Genomic DNA, 22,429 nt, shown 5'->3' on the forward strand with positions numbered 1-22,429 from the left:
AGGGTTAATCATACTGATAAATAATTCGAAAAACGTCATTCAATATCTCACGCTGTTGTTATTTTAACAACAGTTGAAGTTATTAAAAGAAATAAGTTTCATAATGATAGATCCGTATTGAACTGTGATTACAATAGAGTAAAATAATATATTATTATTGGTCCACCTTTTCAATACAAAATGAAAATTACATAGGGACTAGTTTCGACCTAGTAATAGGTCATCATCAGCCTGAAGTAAATTAAAGCGTAAATATCGAAGAAAAACATAAACAATGTAAATACAAGTACAGTCTTTTTAAAGGTACATACCATGTGGGAATTTGAGTAGAGATATATTAAAAATAATAACTCTTCCAATTGACGAAGCACTGAGCGGAAGTTATGTAAAGTTCGGTGCGCCGTATATTATAAAATACCTTATAAAATACGACGTAATCTTCTTCGAATATACAACAGCTAAGAAGAAGCCAGCATTCAACCTACTCTTCTTCTTTATTACATCATTTAGTGCACAGTGGTCTTTTATAATATACGGCGCACCGAACTTTACATAACTTCCGCTCAGTGCTTCGTCAATTGGAAGAGTTATTATTTTTAATATATCTCTACTCAAATTCCCACATGGTATGTACCTTTAAAAAGACTGTACTTGTATTTACATTGTTTATGTTTTTCTTCAATATTTACGCTTTAATTTACTTCAGGCTGATGATGACCTATTACTAGGTCGAAACTAGTCCCTATGTAATTTTCATTTTGTATTGAAAAGGTGGACCAATAATAATATATTATTTTACTCTATTGTAATTACAGTTGAAGTTAGGCAATTGGAGTGCTCCACGGGTGAATTTAAATTAATTATGCAAGACGGTGTTGCAAAATCTGTACGTGGCTTAAGACCGACTTGAGAGCATGCCAAGAAATCAGCATCAAACCTAAACACACTGTGAGTTTCACCCGATGTCAGCGTAGCGTACTTGCTATGGCGGGATCCTGTCAGCTCGGAGGTCTGTGTTCAGATCCCTTCCCCGGTGACGTTTTTCCTTCGATTGGTGCTTTCATCGCTCCTACTCTTAAATGTAATAGGTACATAATAGTCTTTAGGAACAATTGCACGAGGGTCGAGTCATAAATCATGGCAAATATTTGTTTTTCTTGTGAACAGGAGACAACACGGAAAATCTAAGATATGCATTTGGAAATATAGGGCATGTACTTATGCACAGTGCCTGAAGATAAATTCTGACTTCAGGAGATTCTCGTAGGAAAGTGACAGAACACAGACAATTGGTAAACATCGTTTTATTCTGGCGTAGACAGCAAATACACAAGACTACTTACAAAGGACAGGTCTCCACTGGTTACAGACCTTTGAAATAATCACCCAAGGTTTCCAGTGTGCGTTGCCAACGGTACATCTTTGTCCATGGACACTGGACGGCCTGAGCAAGGCAAATCGGCAGTTGGTACTCTACCCCGTTTGAACGTCTCCACCCACCTCGCCACTGTTCTATAGGGCATGGCTTGCACACCTGATGCTTCCCGCAGCTCTGCATGGCTTTGGCGTGCATTTCTGCTGCAGAGAACTGCTATTTTAATATACGATCATTGCTCCTGCTTGTTGACTTCCATTTTGTAATGCTCTCACTCACACACTGAACTTGGGGGCATGCGTAGATCCACACTGTTGTTTACATACACCATCTACTGGCATCATACGCAAGTACATACCGTACGTTTCCAAATGCATATCTTAAATTTTCCGTGTTGTCTCCTGTTCGCGAGAAAAAAAATAGTTGCCGTGACTTATGACTCGACCTACGTATAACCGTATGAAGTCCTCCAACAGTGCTTCCTCTCTAGCACAGTAAGGAGGGATCTTAGGCACTGTTAAGATAAGTTCCAAATTTCAAGTATTTAAAGTTTTAAACAGAATGTAATCATAAATGTTTATACATTCCTAAATATTTTAAAATGCAATTTGATAGAATCTGATGATGTTCTTTCTAGAACAAAACATATAATTTGCCATATGGTTAGGAGCACGCCGCTGTGAGCTTGCATCCAGGAGATAGTGGGTTCGAGCCCTATTGTCAGCAGTCCTGAAGATGGTTTTCCGTGGTTTCCCATTTTCACACCAGGCAAGTGTTGGGGATGTATCTTAATTAAAGCCACAGCCACTTCCTTCTTTTAATTTTAATATCACATCATCGCCATAAGACCTATCTGTGTCAGTGCAATGTAAAGCAAACTGTAATACTGAAACCTATAATCTACTTTTAATTAATTGTTTACTTTTCAGGTAAAAAAATGCTCTTTTTTTTTTTTTTTTCAGATAGTTTTAAAATACAGTATATTTATTCATAAATTAGTATCGACAGCCTGAAGAACCTAAGTTGTTTTTTTGTTTGTTTTTTAAATTAATTATTTCAATTTCACTAGCTGATGATTGAGCAGTCTCCAAATCCTATTGTGAAGTGAATTCTTTATTTAATAAAACTTCAAAACTGACTGGTAACAGTGGTTTATTATTTCATAAAGAAACAGATATATCTGAACTGAAATGGTTTGTTCACTTAATGAAGATGACAGGTGTTGGTGGTGATGGTGATTATTGTTTTAAGAGGGAGTACAACTAGGCGACCATCCTCTATTCACATAAATCAGAGGGAAAAAATGGAAGGGGTCCAAAACACGAAAAATGAAGGCATTGGCCAAAGGAAGACAAGGGCATGAAAACAAAAGACTCCCTTGGCCTCGAAAACCTAGTAACTTCGGGGGTAGGAAAAGAACAAGAGTTGACCAAGAGAGGTTGGACAGGATAAATGAAAGTGAGGAGCCTGGCATAAGTAAGTGCCAAGACTCAGCTAAGTCCCAGCCAATACACGCTCTCAAGTTATGAGCACCTGGGGCCCTTATTAGTTGCTTCTTATGACAGGTAGGGGATACCATGGGTGTTATTCTACCAGCCCCCACCCATAAGGGGGATGAGGATGACAGAAGAGCAAATCCTAAACAGGATCTTCAATGAGAAGATAGGAAAGAGACCGAGAGGTAGGACCAGAAAACAATGTAAAACATCAGTCAAATAGATTATTGTTGAGAGTTAGAAAGATGCAGGCAGAGTTACAGAAGAATGGTGGAGAGACAGGCAGGAATGGAGAACTTTGATTAATCACCTAATGCAGGCAGTCAATGAATATTGAATTTTCACGACCGCATTATAATCGAAACCGACTTTCAACCGATTAGGTCGTGTTACGTACATTTAGTACTTGTTGAAGAGATGTTAAGTACAGAACAAAAATGGCCAACCGGACACCAGTGGGATCCGAACCCACAAACTCCCAATTTCGCGTCGGTTGCTCTACCAATTGAGCTATAGTGGCCTAGGCCATCTTGTTCTGTTGGAAAGGATCTAAGCTACAGGTCTGGCACTGCTGCCATCACTTTGTAGAGTGCGATCTAATATGTTGAAAGTTGGTTTTGATTACAATGCGGTCGTGAAAATTCAGTATTAATAAATTATGGTTTCCTTGTGGGAACTTCATTTTTAAGAATCTATGTTAATCCTTTTATGATTTTAAATTTTTTAGAAGTATTATTTTCAGATTTCACTGAAGATCTTGTATCTATCTACAAATTATGTAACATTTCAATGTAAGTGTTTTAGTTAAAAAAATGTATATAATTTGAGTTTATTCCAATTTGTTCCAGGCTGTCCAAGAATATTGCTCTTGTATCTGTATCATGTTTCATTTTATTTTGTTATGCAGGCTGTGACACTGGACTCCTCTGGTCAGGGTGTTCGCTTCAGCAACTTATGGTCTGGCCCAGGTATTCCATTTGGTGGCAGTATCATCATGATGTTGGTAGATATCATCCTGTATGGTCTCCTGGCCTATTATCTGGACTCTGTAATACCGAGTAAGTAATTTAGGTATTTATTGGTTCATTTATGCTTTCTCACAATAGTAGTTGGAGACTCATAACCCTGTTGATTACCCCTTTTCAATGCCTGTGTCGTAAGAGTCTTGTAACCAAAGGCCTTAATCATAATGAAACCGCCGTGTGAAGTGCAGTGTCACTGTTAAAACGTTGTGTTGCCAGAAATCGGTTCAGTTGGAGGGAGAGATTCAAGTTGCTGGGTGCGAGGTCAGGGCTTTATAGGGGGCAAAGATATCCCAGCCAAATTGCTGCAGATGAGCCTGCGTGTTCCCTGTTGTGTTGTCATGCAAAAACATTATACTTGTACTGCACTTTCCACATATCTTGTTCTGTATTGCCCTCTGCAGCTTTTGCAGTGTGACACAATAACTGCATGTACCTCGCAGTTGGTAGGAGACTGTGTGAGAGTGGCCATGTTTACCTTCGCACAGCTCAAACACAACTCTATCCACAAAACTGCCAATGCACCAGACTGTTGCCATATGTTCCTTCTTTATGCCTATGTAAGCTTGTCCCATGCGTCCCACCAACGCATGGATGAGGCTTTGTATTCTGCCAGTGGTGATAATTTGATGATATTGATAGTAAATAATGGTTGTGGGTGTTCACCATTGTAGGTTGTTATTATTGTACTTGTAACGATTACATTCTTAGTAATTTTTACATGTAATCCTTAACTAATAAATCATCATCACATGCTGGAAATGCATCCGTGTGTCTTCTGGTAAACAGGAAAGACAGCATTACAGTCCTGCATGCTACTGCTAGATGGAAGTACTGACCCTTGCCAAAAAGTATACTACAAATGCTTGTTTTGAAGAGTAGCGAGAATGTGTTCCACGTGCCTTGATTTCCTGCTCACTGAGCTCGATAGCTGCAGTCGCTTAAGAGCGGCCAGTATCTAGTAATCGGGAGATAGTGGGTTCGAGCCCCACTGTCGGCAGCCCTGAAGATGGTTTTCCGTGGTTTCCCATTTTCACACCAGGGAAATGCTGGGGCTGTACCTTAATTAAGGCCACGGCCGCTTCCTTCCACTTCCTAGGCCTTTCCTATCCCATCGTCGCCATAAGACATATCTGTGTCGGTGCGACGTAAAGCAAGTAGCAAAGAAAAAACAAAAAAAAAGATTTCCTGCTCATTCCTATAATAGTGCCATGGTGTCTTGATCCTCTCAGTGATAGTGCAATAGAAACCCTCATAAATTGCCAATCACATATTTTTCCCTCTCATATAAGCATAGTATTACTAATGCAACAATGTTAGATGTAAATATAAAAATAAATTACAGACATGATTTGAAATAAAAAATTTTAAAAGCTCAAAATCGTGATAAATATATTGGTCCTCTTTCATATTTCATTGCCAAAAATAAAAGAACTAAATGAGTTCAGTGCTCAGATAAATATATGTACTTTTGGATACATAAAGAATAATTCATTTACCTCAAAATGTGTTAAAATTATAAAGCCTTAAAGTATGCTAAAATGCTTGGTATACAGCAATTAACATGTTACAAATATGCTGGTGTTCAAGGTGTTCATTATTTTTCCTGTTATTTCAGGTGATCATGGTTCCAAACACTATCCCTGGTTCTGTTTCACTTATGACTACTGGTTTCCGAAGAAAACAAGCCATCATGTAAGTATTTAATATTATGGTTTCAGCAAAGTTGTACACTATTTTTCTTCATGGTAATCTAGATATTACCGGGCGAGTTGGCCGTGCGCGTAGAGGCGCGCGGCTGTGAGCTTGCATCCGGGAGATAGTAGGTTTGCATCCCACTATCGGCAGCCCTGAAAATGGTTTTCCGTGGTTTCCCATTTTCACACCAGGCAAATACTGGAGCTGTACCTTAATCAAGGCCACTCTCACTTCCTTCCCACACCTAGCCCTTTCCTATCCCATCATTGCCATAAAACATATCTGTGTTAGTGCGACGTAAAGCCAATTGTAATTTTTAAAACAAATCCTTTTCTGATGGCAACTAGCAGCTGAAACTGAAAAACACAAACAAGAGGTGGTTTGTAATCCTCTCTATGATCGTGAAGAAATAAAGACCTGCCTCCCCCTTCAGTAGTAGTAGTAGTAGTAGTAGTAGTAGTAGTAGTAGTAGTAGTAGTAGTAGTAGTAGTAGTAGTAATAGTATGTGTTTTTTTTCTTGTTCCTATCTCTTTGTATATGACTTACGGCTACTTAGGTGTAGGGGCTGCCTGGCCGAGGCGATAAAAGCGTGCTCGGTTTGCCCAGAAGGACGTGGGTTTGAATCCCCGTCAGGAAGTCGTAAAATTTAAGAAACCAGATTTCCACTTCCGGAGGTGCATATGGCCCTGAGGTTCACTCAACCTACACCAAAAATGAGTAGCAGGTTAATTCCTGGGGGCAAAGGCGGCTGGGCGTAGAGCTAACCACTCTACCCCATCACGTGCCGAGGTTAACAATGGTGGAAGCCTTTACCTTCCACTCCTCCAAGGGCCTTCATGGCCTGTACGGAGGTGACTTTGCTTTGCTTTGCTACTTAGGTGTACTGTATGATGGCAGCTGTGTCCTTCCTGTTCCAGATGCCAGCAGTGAATGGTGAATCAGGCACGTACACCCCAGGTGATGAATTCAATCAAGATGTAGAACCTGTAGCACATGAAATGAAGGGCAAGGAGGCTATCAAGATCGTGGGACTTCAGAAGACATTCAAGAAGTGGTACAACAGTCACAAAGTGACGGCAGTGGATGGTGAGTTGAGATTCTTTGTTCATTTATTGTTTATGTTATCTTCCATAGGTAATTGCATTGTTCTGCAAACTAGGAAAGATTTCAAAGAACTAACCAATTACAAAAGTTTTCATTCCATACCCTGAAAGGGTACGGTGGGCCTCTTTGAAGATAACACCCTCTCTCAGACCGGGAAGATTTGGAGCGGTGAAGGTGATGTTTGGAGAAGGTAGGAGGGTTGGCGGCCATGGCCTTTACTAGGAACTGTCCCGGCATTTGCCTTAGTGCAGGAGAATGTAAGACCATGGAAAACCATTCTCGGGACAGCCAGTGGTGGGGACCAATCCCTATCCATCTCCTGAATACAGAGGTGTCGAGCCACGGCAGAGGTGTGGCCACCGCTCCTCTGCTCAGCTGGTCGGTTGGAATGCAGAGCTGTTGGACCACGGAGCAGCCGTCGCCACTTGTCAGCCGAAACTTTCTCTGCATCCACCAACCTTTCAAAGAATATTCCTTATATAATTTATATTTTTGGTGGTGATTAGTAACAATTAATGTGGAAAAGGGAAATGTGAGAATTATTTAAATCAGGAGATCCACCACTAATTAATAATTTGTTAAGAAGGGAGCCATTCTTGTTTTAGTATAGATTCGGTTGATATAATGGACTTCTATGTTCATTCATATCTCGTTCGTAATATCATCATAATTATCGACAAGTTTACACAATGCAAGCAAGAGCTCTGGAATGGACAGTATCCGGAAGAAGACCAATTGGAAGACCACAAGCAAGGTGGAGGGATCAGGTGGAAGATGACTTAGATCGGAGAGGACTACAATGGGAGGCAGTGATGAACGATAGACTTTGGGGAGAGAGAAGATTGGAAGAGGCTCTGTGAATGACCTGCATAAGTAAGAAACAATATTGTACACAAGAACCTCGTTTATCCAGATTAAGCAGGACCGGAACTGATCCGGATTATCAAAAATCCGGATAATCCTGAAAAACTAAAAAACAAATACAGTAGATGTTACATTGTTCCCCCTCTAGCAAACTAACGAATCTGCAAATTGTCAGAAAATTAGGAGAGGGAGAGCTGAAAGAAGTTGTGATTACTCGTATCAAATAATTTTTTTAAATATTTAATGATTGGTTTTATGTTTTGCCATAAAGAACAAGCTGCAGATGTGAGACTTTGTCAGAGGTTAGACATTGTATAAATAATAAAATTTACTCCAGAAGTTCAGAACTACAGATTCCCTAGTTTGTCACTTTCACTAGTTTGCCATAGTGGGGATGATATAATCTATTAACATAAGTTGTACAGTAATACCTTTTTTCAATTGTACAAAAAAAATATAAGAACACTTTTCTTATAATTTACAACTCTGTTTTATGCACTAAAATAATAATTTGAGAGTTTTTTCTGTTTTACATTTGTATAGCATTTGCGCGCAGCACAATTATGAAGATGTTTTACTAACAACAGTTCTGCCAGAGTGGTTTCAGTCAAGGATTCTAAATAAGGCATCAGTTTGTCCAGCTGCATTGTTGCCTCTCCATGAGTCATTGTTTCTTCTGATGGAGCGCCGGTTTCATTTTCAAATTCACCATCAGTGAATTAGTAGTGCATTGTACTCAGAAGAGCATGGGTTCGAATCCCACCTCAGCCGTCCTGGGAATGGTTTTTCATGGTTTCCCATGCTCAATTCGAGGCGAATACCTGGATGGTACCTTTAATAGACCGTGGCCGAATTACTTCCTATTCCTGTCCTTAACTATCCTTGGCAGAAAAGTTATTCAATAAGAGTCGACCTCGTAAAAGAAATACTATACAAGTAAAAAATACATTTTTATGATTTTTATTCCAGATAAAGAGGTTCTTGTGTACATATTTGGTTGAAAATGATTTAATAGAATCTGAGGATGTTCTTGTAGAATGAAACATGTCATTCACTGAGAAATTTGGCCATGCACTTAGGGTCGCGTAGGTGTGAGTTTGCATTTGGGAGATGGTGTGCTCCAATTCCATCATTAGTACCCCTGAGAATGGCTTTCCATTTTCACACCAGGCAAATGCTGGGGCTGTTCCTTAATTAATGCCACGGATGCTAGCTTTCCAATCCTAGCCCTTTCCTATCCTTGCGTCGCCGAAAACCTTTGATGTTTAGTGCAAGGTTAAAAAAGTAGCCAAAAAGTTGTCATTCATTTGTTAATAGGTGTTTTTTTACAGGTAGGTTATAATGTTCTAAATATTATATTTCATGTTTTGACAGAATGGAAAATGTAAAAATTATATTAAATTAATAATTATCAGCGGTATCCATTCTGGCAACCTTAGATATGTTGATGACACACTGATTCTGGCAGCTAGTGTGCAGGAACTACAGGTCTTCAAGGAAAAGCTCACGTCGATTAGTAGGAAAGACAAAGGTAAAGGTAATAATTGTCAACAGACAGGAAGCCAATCAACCAAACGTGAGGGAGATAGTTGTTTTTGAGGTCGTCCAGAAGTTTGTCTACTTGGACTCCATGATTTCCAACACAGGAGGATGTTCTGATGAAATCAAGAGAAGAACAGCCTTGCTTAGGGCAGCCACCACAAAGCTCAGTAGGATATGAAAGGATCGTATTGTTACAGAGAACACAATCAAACAATAGCAAACACTTGAAAACGAATAGGTTGGTCTTCCAATCAAAATTCCTCTTCATCTGAGAGTCTGTAAGCGACTGAACAGCCCAATACAGGAGGCACAGAATTTTCCACAGAGATGGCAGATAGTCCCAGGTGGAGCAGCCATTGTTCTCCTTTTTCGTTCTTTTTCCTTCCTTCATTGCCTCTTATTGTTCGCTATTCACCTACGGGTTTCTTCGAAAAGTAGTGTGCCACGATGACTAAAGATCTCCAGGATGAATGGTTGAGGGTTAACATCTCCCAGTTGTTGACACCAGTGTGGCACATCTTCATGTTGGCCTTAATTACATCCTTCAATTGCTTCCTCTGACCTCCCAAACATCGTTTACCCACTGTTAACTCAGAGTAAAACACTTGCTTGGGAATGCAATTGTCGGGCATGCGTATTACATGCCCTGTCCATCGTAGCTGACATCTTAACAAGGAACACAAAACTGCAACCAGCTCACTCCCTCATATTCCCCACTGCCACCTACGCAGCTGAGACCTGGGCAATCAAAGAGAAGAGGAAAATGTAGAGCTTCAAGATGTGGGGTTACCAATTCAATCTCCGAATTTCTGAGACTGAATACCAAACTAATGCATCCGTGCTGGAAGAAGGCTTCTCGAGCGGATGAGCCAGGCTTACCTCCTGTACTTGGGAAACATCACCACAAGAACAGGCACTCTGGAGGAGCTTGTGATGGAGGGAAAGGTTAATGGCAAAAGATCATGAGGAAGACATCCAATCAGATTGGTGGACCAGCTGCATCTTCTGCTGGGGAAATCTTTCCATCAGGCAATGCTTATAGTGACAGACCACCAGACTTGGAGCAAGAAAATAAAGACAGTAAAATCATGAAGGCCTCCAAGCTGTCAAGGGTAGAAGAATGAGGACAAGGATCCATATAGTCAGCAGTGGCAAAAACCCCAAACCAAACCCCCCCGGCACTTACCGCCCTTGAAAGGGCCTTGGCCTGCCAAGCAACCATTGCTCAGCCCGAAGGCCTGCTGGTTACAAGGAGTCGCGTGGTCAGTACGACGCATCCTCTCGGCCGTTATTCTTGGCTTTCGAGACCAGGGCCGCCATCTCACCATCAGATGGCTCCTCAATTCTAATCATGTAGGCTGAGTGGACCTTGAACCAGCCCTCAGGTCCAGAGAAAAATACCTGATCTGGCCGGAAATCGAACCTGGGGTCTCCGGGCAAGAGGCAGGCATGCTACCCCTACACCACGGAGCTGGCTTTTAGCAGTGGCAAAGATATTTGAATGAATACTATTTTTGAGAAATTTGAATCACATACGACCTTTACCTATAATATCAGATAAACAGTATGAATTTCAAAACATTCTACTGTTACAAATTTGGTTCATTCGTGCAGTCGACATGCATAGCAATAGACAGAGGCAATCAGATGGATGTTATATTCACAGATTTTGACAAAATTAACCATGATATAGTCCGCCCCTGTGGTGTAGGGGTTAGTGTGATTAGCTGCCTCCCCTAGAGGCCTGGGTTCTAATCCCAGCCCTGCCAGGAAAATTTAATAATAATAATAATAATAATAATAATAATAATAATAATAATAATAATAATAATAATAATCACAGTCCTTCTAAGTATTAGGTTATAAGTCCCGTTAGGGTCTTGCATTTTTCCTTTTGCAAGACTTGAAAGCAATCAAATGTCCTTCAGACGGGTTGCTAGCCTGAAGGAAGTAAGACCATTGGTGGGGCTGCCACCTCTCAGCTAATGGACTAAGCTGAAATTATAGCATTTTCTCCGTAGTTGATATAACGGTTATACCGCTGTGACTTGGTCGACAGAGCCTTGTCTGTGGAAAGAGGTTGGTTTATCCCGGGGTGGTGAGGTTGGCATCTGGGCAGAAGAGGTTGTGTCATCATCATCATCATCATCATCATCATCATCCTTCCAAGTATAATAAAATGTAGCAAATGAAACTGAAATATAAATTTTGTTATAAACATAATTATTGCAAGTTATAAATCTCATTCCGTACTGATGGTGATCACTTTACAAGTAAGAAGTATTTATAAAATTCTTTTTATCAATACAAATCAAGGAGGATTTTAAAAATAGTTTTATAAATTTTATAAATACTTTTTATTTGTGAAGTGGAAAACATAATTATATCTTAGAGCTGAAGTTCATCTGAAAATTTGTATAACGAAATAGTGCCATGAAAAAAAAAAAAAAAAGTGTGATGCACTGTTACCTAGCAGCAGTACCTTGAGAGCTGCAAAAGCCATGGATCTGTATGCCATGGCCATCCATCAGTACTTCACATCACAGCCTGCACAGTTGCTAGGTAACATCACGTCACACATTTTATTGAAAGACATTATTTTATGATCACAAGTTGACCACAAGGTTCAAGTTGCATATCATTCAGAAGTTGGTGGATTATAACCCCTACTACTACCTTTCAGGTTCTAGCTCTTGCGTACCTCAGCTGGAAACCAGTCAAAGTCAATGTGGTATCAAATTTATAATGTGATATAATGTTCAGACTAGGATGAAAGAGGGAAATTTCTTAAGACGATAAAGGTAATAATGATGAAAGGCAGGTAATGGAAGATGAAGACGTGTTTCAGTCATTCAGTTTTATAATAATTTGTTGTCCATCGCTATTGAAGTATTTTCTTCTTTGTTTCGGCCATTCAAGTTCAGTAGAAAAATTAAAATGATATATGGTTTGTTGTATAGGTGTAAACCTGACCATCTATGAGGGTCAGATCACTGCCATGTTAGGCCACAATGGAGCTGGGAAGACGACGGTGTTTAACATGCTGACAGGGCTTGCGTATCCAACATCAGGAACTGCATACATCTTCGGTTATGATATCAGGTATGTGTTATTTAAAAGTGGCTTTGATTGATTGATTGATTGATTGATTGATTGATTGATTGATTGATTTATTGATTGATTGATTGATTGATTGATTGATTGATTGATTGATTGATTGATTGATTGATTGATGGATTGATTGATTTCCTCAGCAAAAGAAGGTGCTATTACACATCAGTCTGTCAAGTCCACTGAAATGTATGCATGGTATCTTCACAGCATTCATCATAAAGATTACAGTAGTATTACAGTAGGTGCCCTTTAATCCAACATTCTATGGTTCAGCAAATTCTGTAATCCAGCATTGATCGAGCCGCTCACGTTCATTTTTTTTTTTTTTTTTTTTTTTTTTTTTTGGGGTGGATTTGTGTGTTAATTGACCTTGATTGCTACATCGCCCTACTGTGCTGCCTGTATCCCTTATTTTCTTTAGTCACCTGCTGTTCATCTGTGATTCATGCGGTTATGCTCTTGGAAACGGGCTTCTGATACATTGAATACATTGATAATCTTTGCCAAATACAACAAATCCTATAACTCTGCAGAACTCATAAATTTGTGTACAATCCTACACACTATTTTTTTTTTTTTTTTTTTTGAAAAAGATATCTGAGTCATGGAAGCAATGTGATATGAGAGATTTTAAAAAAAAAAGCAATGTTCATGTGTATTTTTTCTCGCTATGGTCCAACTTATTATAACTTCTTTTAAATATTGTTGCTCTGTATTAATTTTTCTTTTGTACTGTGTTTTTTATTATTAATACAAGAATATCAGTTAAATAAATATTCAATATTTGAATGTAATTTTGTGTTCTTTGTTTCTCTTTAAAACTAGCAGTTGCTAGAATGATGAAATTGAAAAATGCATTGCTGACGTTCGATAACCAGCCAAAATCGCTAATATGGCGTAATGGTTATCCGAATGTGCCAGAATAAAGAGCACCTTGTGTACTAGCCTCAAACATTCCTCAATCACTTTCAGATTGTCAAAGCCAAAGATGAGACAGTTTTTTAGAAGTATCAAACTTGTTTTAGAGGGTTTGCTACCAGTATTCTATGGACTTAATTTAATATATATTTATATTTTCCATCTGTTGTTTTAAGGGGAAAACACAAGATTATCAGTCCCATTGAACAACAATCTGAGGTTATCAAAGGTGGTGGTAGTAGTGGTGGTAGTAGTAGTAGTAGTAGTAGTAGTAGTAGTAGTAGTAAAAAGATTCCCTAAACTTCAAAATCTAATACAGTTGAAATCAAAAGAGTGCTAGATTTGACTAACAAGGAGAGGCCAGACACTGTGTCCAACCAATTTCAACGAGCTTCAGTGTACCTGTGGGGAGTATATTCAACAGTAACTCATATATAAGTGTTTAGATCAATATGCTTTCATTTAAAAAAAAAAAAAAAAAAAAAAAAAAGTCAAATGTCATGACACAGGATCTGCTTCAGATGAAAAGGAGGTGATAGAACACAAGAGGCAAATAAATTTTTACTTAAACGTGTCGGCTCCGCAACCTAATAATTTCTGAAAAATTGTTGAATCCCCAATTCCAATGCAGTGCATATATACTTGGAGAGTTACATCGCAGTCAACCAGAGTGGTGGCCTAGTGGTCACCATACTTGTCTGTGAACCTCGAAGACATGAGTTCAAATCTCATTGCAGCTATGTTTCTTGTACAAAATAAATTATTATTTGAAGGAACGTGAAGATAAAAATGAGAACAAAAATATTAAGCAAATTGCAGTACACTTTATTTTCTACCTGAAATTAATATAGGTCTAAACGTTCCCACAGTTACTGCTGGATATCTCTCTCTCTCTCTCTCTCTCTCTATATATATATATATATATATATATATATATATATATATATAAATTTGAGGTACAAAATAAAGTTCACTGCAATTTTCCTAATATTTTTATTTGCATTTTTATCTTTATGTTCCCTCAAATAATAATTTATTTTGTACACAACGTATGGCTGGGACGACACCCGAACTCACGTCGTCAAGGTTCATAGACAAGTACGGTGACCACTCGGTCACTGCTTCGCTTGACTGTTTTGTAACTCTCCAAGCATATATGCATTGCATTGGAATCGGGGATTCATGAATTTTTCAGAAATTATCAGGTTGTGGACCTGACATGTGAAGTAAAATGTGTTTGCCTTTCAGTGTTCTATTGTCTCCACTTGGTCCAAAGCGGATCCTGCATCATGATATCTGTCCTCAATTTTTCCGAAAACGAAAGAGTATTGACCTAAACCCTTATACACAAGTTACTGTTGAGGGTCCCCCAACAGGTAATTGAAGCTTATAGTTATCGGTTGAATGCAGGATCTGGCCTCACCTTGTAAGAGAGATCAGAAAAGAAAGATGAAAAAGAAAACCCTGACATAAGTAAATGGAAGTAAGTGCACTGAATTTATGTAGGGGCTCCCATGGTTGCCAGATACAGTTGTAAAATATGTGGCCCTGGGAGTTGAGTTGTTGCTCTCTATCTGTTTCCTTAACACTTATCTTTCATTAATTCATTTAAGGGGCCTATAGACATGCAATATTATTGTGCAATATAATTGACAGTGTGTATTTTATATTGAAGGGTTGTGCAATATATTGTACGAAATCAAAAAAGTTTGAAATATATTGCTCAAATTGCAAAATACTGTGCCGTGTGTTGGCAATATTGTGCAATATCCCGTCCTCCTGCAAGATGGTATCAACAAGTGGGGGAGAACGTATTGTGATGGCAGACAGACAAGAAGAGAAAAAAATTATTTTGGAGTTTGTCGAGGTGTACCCTGGCATTCCGGCACTATGAGCCGTTAAGAGCAAAGATTACAGTAATTGCGTTTAAAAAAAAAAGGTAATCAGTACGAGGTGCTTATTGAGAATTATCATGAAAAATACCCGGAGGAGTGACCAAAGCGAGGAGTTCATCAAACAATTCACTCTTCATGCGCAGAAAGTTTTGAAAATCATTTGGCTCACATTTTCTCAGTTCATTGAGTAAATTTTCATGAGTGTACTTTTCTCTGTCCAGAAACCACTGTTTGGCCCATTTCCTTTTCCGTTTCTGCTTGTTTTTGGCACTTACGCCCACAGCGATCAAAACGCAGCAAAGATCAGTGTCACTAAACATGTTCACGTCGCCGTAAGACCTATCTGTGTCAGTGCGACCTAAAACAACTAGCAAAAAAAAAAAAAAAAAACATGTTCACCAAACAAAATACCAGCATGGACTGACTGTATATTGCCACACATATTGTATGTCTATGACCACTTTGCACAATATATTGCACAACCAACAGTATTATCTCCACACGATTCTATTTATTGCACAAACCCGATTGTTGTGCAATAATATTGTACGTCTATGGCCAGCTAACAATATATTGTACAATCCATTTTGGGCAATAATATTGCACATCTATGCGCTCCTTTAGTATATAACATGACTTGGAACAAAAGCTCATAGATGTTCCATTAAACTCTGTATGTTACCTTATTTTAATGCCTTTCAACCGATGTGTATCTTACCTAAAGTTTATCATGTTTCAGGAGTGCTAACGACATGTACGCCATACGAAGTATGACTGGAGTGTGTCCGCAACATGACATCCTCTTCGATCTGCTCACTCCACGAGAACATCTAGAGTTCTATGCAGCAGTAAAGGTGAGGATCTGTAAATTAGCAGGGGAAGTATATTTCATAAGCATCCTTATCAATGTAAAAACACATGGCACCAAAATAGTCTCTGCCATTTCTCCTCCCTTCACTGTCCTACTGTATGACCGAGCTCGATAGCTGTGGTCGCTTAAGTGCAGCCATTATCCGGTATTCGCGAGATAGTGGTTTCGAGCCCCACTGTCGGCAGCCCTGAAGATGGTTTTCCATGGTTTCCCATTTTCACACCAGGCAAATGTTGGGGCTGTATTTTAAATAAGGCCACGGCCGCTTCCTTCCCACTTCTAGCCCTTTCCTGTCCCATCGTCGCCATAAGACATATCTGTGTCGGTTGCGACGTAAAGCAACTTGCCTTCTGTATGATCACTAGACATCAGATTAATAGGCTGTATAAATCGCCATCCCTGCCACCCCCAGAGGCCCGCGTTTGATTTTGCAAAATTTGAAAAGGGTACGAGGACTGGAACGGGGTCTACTCAGCCTGAATAGAGGAGGGTTTGATTCCCACCTCACCCATGCTCAGAGTGATTTTCCGTGGTTTCCCACTTCTTCTCAAGGCAAATGCCAGGATGTTACCTAACTTAAGGCCACGGCCACTTCCTTCAGTCTTCCCATCCCCCACAAGGCCCCTGTTCATCATAGCAGGTGAGGCCACCTGGGCGAGCTACTGGTCCTCTTTTCCGGTTGTATTCCCGACCAAATGTCTTGGGCTCCAGGACATCGGCCTTGAGGTGGTAGAGGTGGGATCCCTTGTGGAGTCCAGGTGAAAAACCAACCCTGGAGGGTAAATGGATTAAATAAATACATCACACATATATAAGCATGCAACTATGCTGCAAAAAAGTGGTGAAATATACATTTATACATATACATTTAAGTACGCACTAATTTTCATGTTATTAACATAAAATCATGATCAGAATATAAAGTGAATGAAAAACAAAAAATCACCCCTACTTACAGCTACTAATCTACTTACTTTCTTACATGTGACCGGACAGTTCACCAACAACACAGCAATCATCAGCATTGAAATATTTAACTGTTAACTCAGATTCACATGCCTGAGATACACCATGGACCTAAGGAGTGGGTAGAACTCGAAGCACTGCGCACAGAATAGGGTTTGCTGTGCTGAGGTTCCTATTGTCAATTAAGCAATTTTGCATAATGCGACCAATTTTTTTCTGACTCAACTGTACACCACAGCGTGTTCTAACCTACTGGGCTAGGTGGAGGGGGGTGTTAGCTTCAAACGCTCTTTGTCTCATTCGGCAGCAAGCTTTCGGAGAGTCAGGACGTGCGTTTCCGTCAAGCCCGTTTTTAGTTCATGTAACCCGGCACAGTGGATCGTTCTGTAGAGCAACGGTACGCTATCAAATTTTGCGTTAAACTTGGGAAGTCCGCTACCGAAACATTTCTATTACTTCAGCAGGCCTTTGGGACTGATTACTTGTCCAAATCACAAGTTTTCTGATGGCACAAGTCGTTCGTGGAGGGCCGAGAGGAGATCACAGACGAACCTCGCAGTGGACGGCCATCAACCTGACGAGTCGACGAAAATGTGACACGTGTGCGCGATTGTTTGAACTCTGACAGACTGCTGAGCCTTCGGTTGATAGCACAAACTCTAAACATGGCAAAAACCACCGTTTTCCGCATTGTGACCGAAAAGGAGGGTCTCGCGCTGCCGAAGCGACATCAAGGACACGTGGAAAGTTCATAACGACAATGCGCCGAGTCACAGCGCCTTCATTGTCAACGACTTCCTGATCAGGACCAACACCCCATTGGTTCCCCAGCCTCCCTACAGTCCTGACCTGGCTCCCGCTGACTTTTTGTTTTTTTGTTTCCTTGGTTAAAAGGAGTCATGAAAGGAAAACATTGGGACACGATTGAAAGAATCCAGGCGCATGTTACATCGGCTCTAAAGGACATTCCGGATAAAGCCTTCCAGGCATGGAAACACCGCCTCCAGAAGTGTATCGATGCAAGAGGGTGCTATTTTGAAGATTTTTTATTATTTGTACGAATATATTCATTAAATGATTTTTTATGAATTTGGTCGCATTATTTATGGAACGCACCTTGTAGTGCCCTCTGAAGCAATATTTACCCTGTTCTCGGTACAGGTGATTGACAAGCCAGGTATTTCGGGGTGTAAATAGCTTGTAAGGAAGCACTTAGTCAATGCTTATCTGGACCAATCAACACATTCTCTACTATGTTGACAGGAATTGAAGCATGCTGTGTTCTTGTCTTGATTTTTCCTTAAAATCTTGCCACAGCTGTCATGCATTAATTACTTTAAAATTTCTTGAATACTGCTTGTAAAACATGTTTAAATATTCATACTAAAAGTTGAAAACATGCACAATAAGTTCAAAATTTGTGGTGGGGTTCTAATAAACTAGTTTTCCGAATATTGAGCTTGGCTCCATAGCCGTAGTGCGTTAACACAGGTGGCCATACCCTTTGGTTTACTGCCATTGAAGTGACCAGGAATAAGACACAGAGGATGAAGGGTCAGGGAAAAAAAAAAAGCAGCACTCTACAAAATGTCTTTTCACTGTAAAAGGGACTGCCTGGCCGAGGCGGAAAAAGGCGTATTCGGTTCGCCCGGAAGGACGTGGGTTCAAATCCTCGTCAGGAAGTCGTAATATTTAAGAAACGAGATTTCCACTTCCGGAGGTGCATATGGCCCTGAGGTTCACTCAGCCTACACCAAAAATGAATACCAGGTTAATTCCTGGGGGCAAAGGCGGCTGGGCGTAGAGCTAACCACTCTACCCCATCACGTGCCGAGGTTAACAATGGTGGAAGCCTTTACCTTCCACTCCTCCAAGGGCCTTCATGGCCTGTAGCGAGGTGACTTTGCTTTGCTTTTCACTGTAAAATTGTTTGAAGACTATGCCCTAGACCTGGCATAGCAGTCCTTAGTGGTACCACCATCAGCATGCCCTACCTTTCTAAAGAACCTACAACAGATTATAAGCGAGGTTATTTATGCCCCCTCCCCCATAGCAATTGCATTCGACTTATCTATCTCTCACTCCTCCATGTTTCAAATGTAAATCGCCCTTCAGAGAACATTTCAATGGAAATTCCCTGATGTAGTGTGGGTGAAGCCGCCATAGCTCAGGCAGCAGCGCACCGACCTCTCACTGCTGAGTTCCGTGGTTCAAATCCCAGTCGCTCCATGTAAGATTTGTGCTGGACAAAGTGGAGGCAGGACAGGTGTTTCTACAGGTACTTTGGTTTTCCCTGTCATCTTTCATTTCAGCAACACTCTCCAGTATCATTTCATTTGATCCGTCAGTCATTAATCATTGCCCCACAGGATTGCAACAGGCTTTGGCAGCTGACACAGTTCCCATCCTCACTGCTAGATGGGGGCTTCATATTCATTCCATTCCTACCCGGTTGAAATTGGAAACAGACTGTGGTGGATATTCATTCATAGTGTGGGTGGAAGTTCTGTTGTTTCTTTTATCATTAATATTTAACACTTCACCATAATATGGTGGCAGATAGCCTGGGCCAATTGCAGAAACGATGACTAGTTTTAAGCCTTAGACAACATCTACCTAAACAATGTCTAAATCGAGCACGATCTTCCATTGCATAAACAATGTTCAGTGGGTGTTTAACTAGACATCGTTTAAAAGTTTCAATATTGGTTTGAAAATGGAGATAGAAGTATCTTTCATGCAACTCTTTGCTTGTCGCAACCAATGAAATTCGATGGTGCGCGTGCCAAACGCCAGTCAGCTGTTTGTCTTCCTGCACATTACTCAAATATGGCTAAGCATGAGCATGACTTGCCCACAGATAAAAATATCGCTTTCGGTGGAAATTAAATCTCATTATATTATTGACACTAAAGCGGCAAGCCAACGTACGGGGATGTGTAGTTTTGATTATAGCTTCGACAAAGGGAAGATGAAACAATAGTAATGTGTAACCGAATGTGTTGTACAGGCCATATAGATGGAGATCGTAGCTTTGAAATGCATCATCGGCAGCCCTGAAGATTGTTTTCAGTAGTTTCCCTATTTTTACACCAGGCAAACAGTAGGGCTGTTATTGTGGCCACGGCTGTTCTTCTCCAGTCCTCTTCTTTAAACAGTTATCACCACCATCGTCACCACTTGCCTTTTCCTATCTCATAGTTGCCAAAAACTTATCGGAATTAGCACGACGATTTCATATAAAGGCATATATATATATATATATATATAAACAACATTCAACCTACTTTTTAGTTTTCACTATTATGTGTACTTACTTGGCAGTAAATATAAGTGATCAACTCCCGGCTGATGTATGTGACAGCCCTATGACGATCAGGACATGTAATTCTGATACGTATGGAGTTGAAGTGACCTATAATTCCATGTATATAATAAAATATATCGGTTGCCAAAAACTGTATTCAAGTTGACAGTTACCGGACTGTCCCTTTGTCAGTCTCAAGAAACAAGTCTCTTGAAAAGCGAAATCTTATTTTAAGCTCTACCTCCGTGTACATTTCAAATGAATTGCTATGATATCGCATTCAGACTAACCTTTCTTCCCGGAATCATCTCAGCATGATAATACAAATTACATGTTTCATGGTACATAACCTCTGATTGTAATTCACTCCTCTCATTTGAGGTTAAACAGTGCTCTCGGTAGTGTTTAAACATGGCCGGTTGAACATCGGTTTTAGACAGTGTCTAAGTGATAAATAACATCTCTGCAATGCAGCAGCCATACTTAGGCATTGTTTAACCGTAGACATTGTCTAAACACCGTTTCTGCAATAGTGTGTTTATCCGTGAAAACAACAGTTTAAAAATAAAGATATTCTGTGCATTTTAGACTAGATCTCTAGAAATGGTTTCAATAAAGAAAGGGCCTATTTTTCAGCTTTTTAAATACTCTTTGATCCCCAGTTCATTGATTGTGTTTTTTCTTTTAGGGTGTTCCTCCTTCCCTGATAGACTACGAGGTGGCCAGAATGCTGAGTGAGATCGAGTTGTCGGATCAGGCCAACACATTCTCTCACAAACTGAGTGGTGGTCAGAAGAGGAAACTCTCAGTCGGCATTGCTCTCATCGGTGATCCCAAAGTAAGAGTTCCATTATGGGTTGAAATTACAGGATAACAAAGCACTTCTTTAAATTTATATCTAAAATTAGTCATTCCAGTCTCATGAACAAACTGAAGCAGAACAATACACATACCACTTAGTCGAGCAGCTTATCTCCTTTCTCCCAAGTCTTCCCAGCCCAAACTTTGCAACATTTTCATAACGCTGCTCTGCTCAATTACATCAATTCAAATTTAAACAATCCTCCTATTCAATACTTCTTAAAATATTACATCTATAAAGATGATATATCTACATTATCCAAACATGTTTCAACCCATTTTAGGCCGCTATTAGCCGTGGGCAACTAGTGGCGCAACTTGTGAATAATTGTTCGGTTCATACCGGGGAATAGTCAGTTGAGAGAATGGCGTCCTACGAAGAACTTCTTCTTCTTCTTCTTGCTCTTCTATTAAAAATGAAAAACCGAAGGGTTAGGAAAATGCAGAAACATCCTATGTTTGTTTCTCAACTGACTAGAGGATTATATTATACATTCTTTGACGATCTAAATGAGGATGACAGTAAATTTTTCAATTACCTGCGCATGTCAAAGTCGTCATTTTACGAATTGCTCGGCTACATAAAAGAAGAAATAATGGGAAACGACACAGGACTAAACAAGTGTTTCCCAGCTGAGCTGTAATTCACTAATGTAGCCATATAATGGATCAATGGTACTTGTAAATATAAACGATTACAGAATTTTTATGGGTATTACATATTTCCATATAAGAGTAGTAAATGTTTTATAACACTCACCTAGAGTATTCTTCTCGCCTACGGGTTTTGCTTCGAATTCTGGAATAAAGTTCTTAAAATTCTGTTCCAAGAATTCAGTGTTTCTATTTTGTCAGCGTAAGCTTCAGTTCTGGAATCCCCAGTGACCTGTTTTCATTCTACCTCAAAAACGGTGTTCAGTATTTATTTGACTTTCAAATAATTTTGCCATCTCCTTCATTTGCTGTTGTAGCTTATTTGATGTCTCCGTGTTCAATAAATAAACTATCAAAATAAGTAAAATATTCACTCTAGCACAGCACGAGACCAAACAAGGTAATGAAGAAAGATAATGGTTAGGAGGATCGCTGACTCAATTGCGTTCCGTTTTTCGCATTACATCAAGCTGGTGTGAGAACACAAACTTGAATGATGTTTCCGTATGCGCGGGGAGGTTCATCGGGCAACTAGTTGCGTCACTAGTTGCCCACGGCTGATAGGCTACATTTACTGCAATGCCCCATCATGCATTTGAGTAACTAAAAGTCGCCAGAGCAGTTGCCGGCTCAGATGACGACCGGCAACTAGTTGCTCAGTTGCGCCACTAGTCGCCCGCTGCTAATAGGCTTCATTTGATCCAGTGGTCCGTGACTCACCAGAGCAACTAGTTGCGCCACT

The 22,429-nt window shown here is 39.9% G+C and overlaps 1 protein-coding gene across 1 annotated transcript in view; it reads left to right on the forward strand.

Moving 5' to 3' along the window:
* The window catches only part of LOC136886033 (cholesterol transporter ABCA5), a 256,631-nt gene that overhangs the window by 98,637 nt on the left and 135,565 nt on the right, over positions 1 to 22,429 (forward strand). Inside the window, exons 10-15 of the mRNA XM_067158745.2 lie at positions 3,779 to 3,929; positions 5,512 to 5,588; positions 6,509 to 6,677; positions 12,062 to 12,203; positions 15,768 to 15,882; positions 20,861 to 21,010. Coding sequence (XP_067014846.1) covers positions 3,779 to 3,929; positions 5,512 to 5,588; positions 6,509 to 6,677; positions 12,062 to 12,203; positions 15,768 to 15,882; positions 20,861 to 21,010 — 804 coding nt within the window. The remainder of the gene's footprint in view (positions 1 to 3,778; positions 3,930 to 5,511; positions 5,589 to 6,508; positions 6,678 to 12,061; positions 12,204 to 15,767; positions 15,883 to 20,860; positions 21,011 to 22,429) is intronic.

The sequence above is a fragment of the Anabrus simplex genome, chromosome X, assembly GCF_040414725.1.
Source record: "Anabrus simplex isolate iqAnaSimp1 chromosome X, ASM4041472v1, whole genome shotgun sequence".
NCBI classification, from domain to species: Eukaryota; Metazoa; Arthropoda; class Insecta; order Orthoptera; family Tettigoniidae; genus Anabrus; species Anabrus simplex.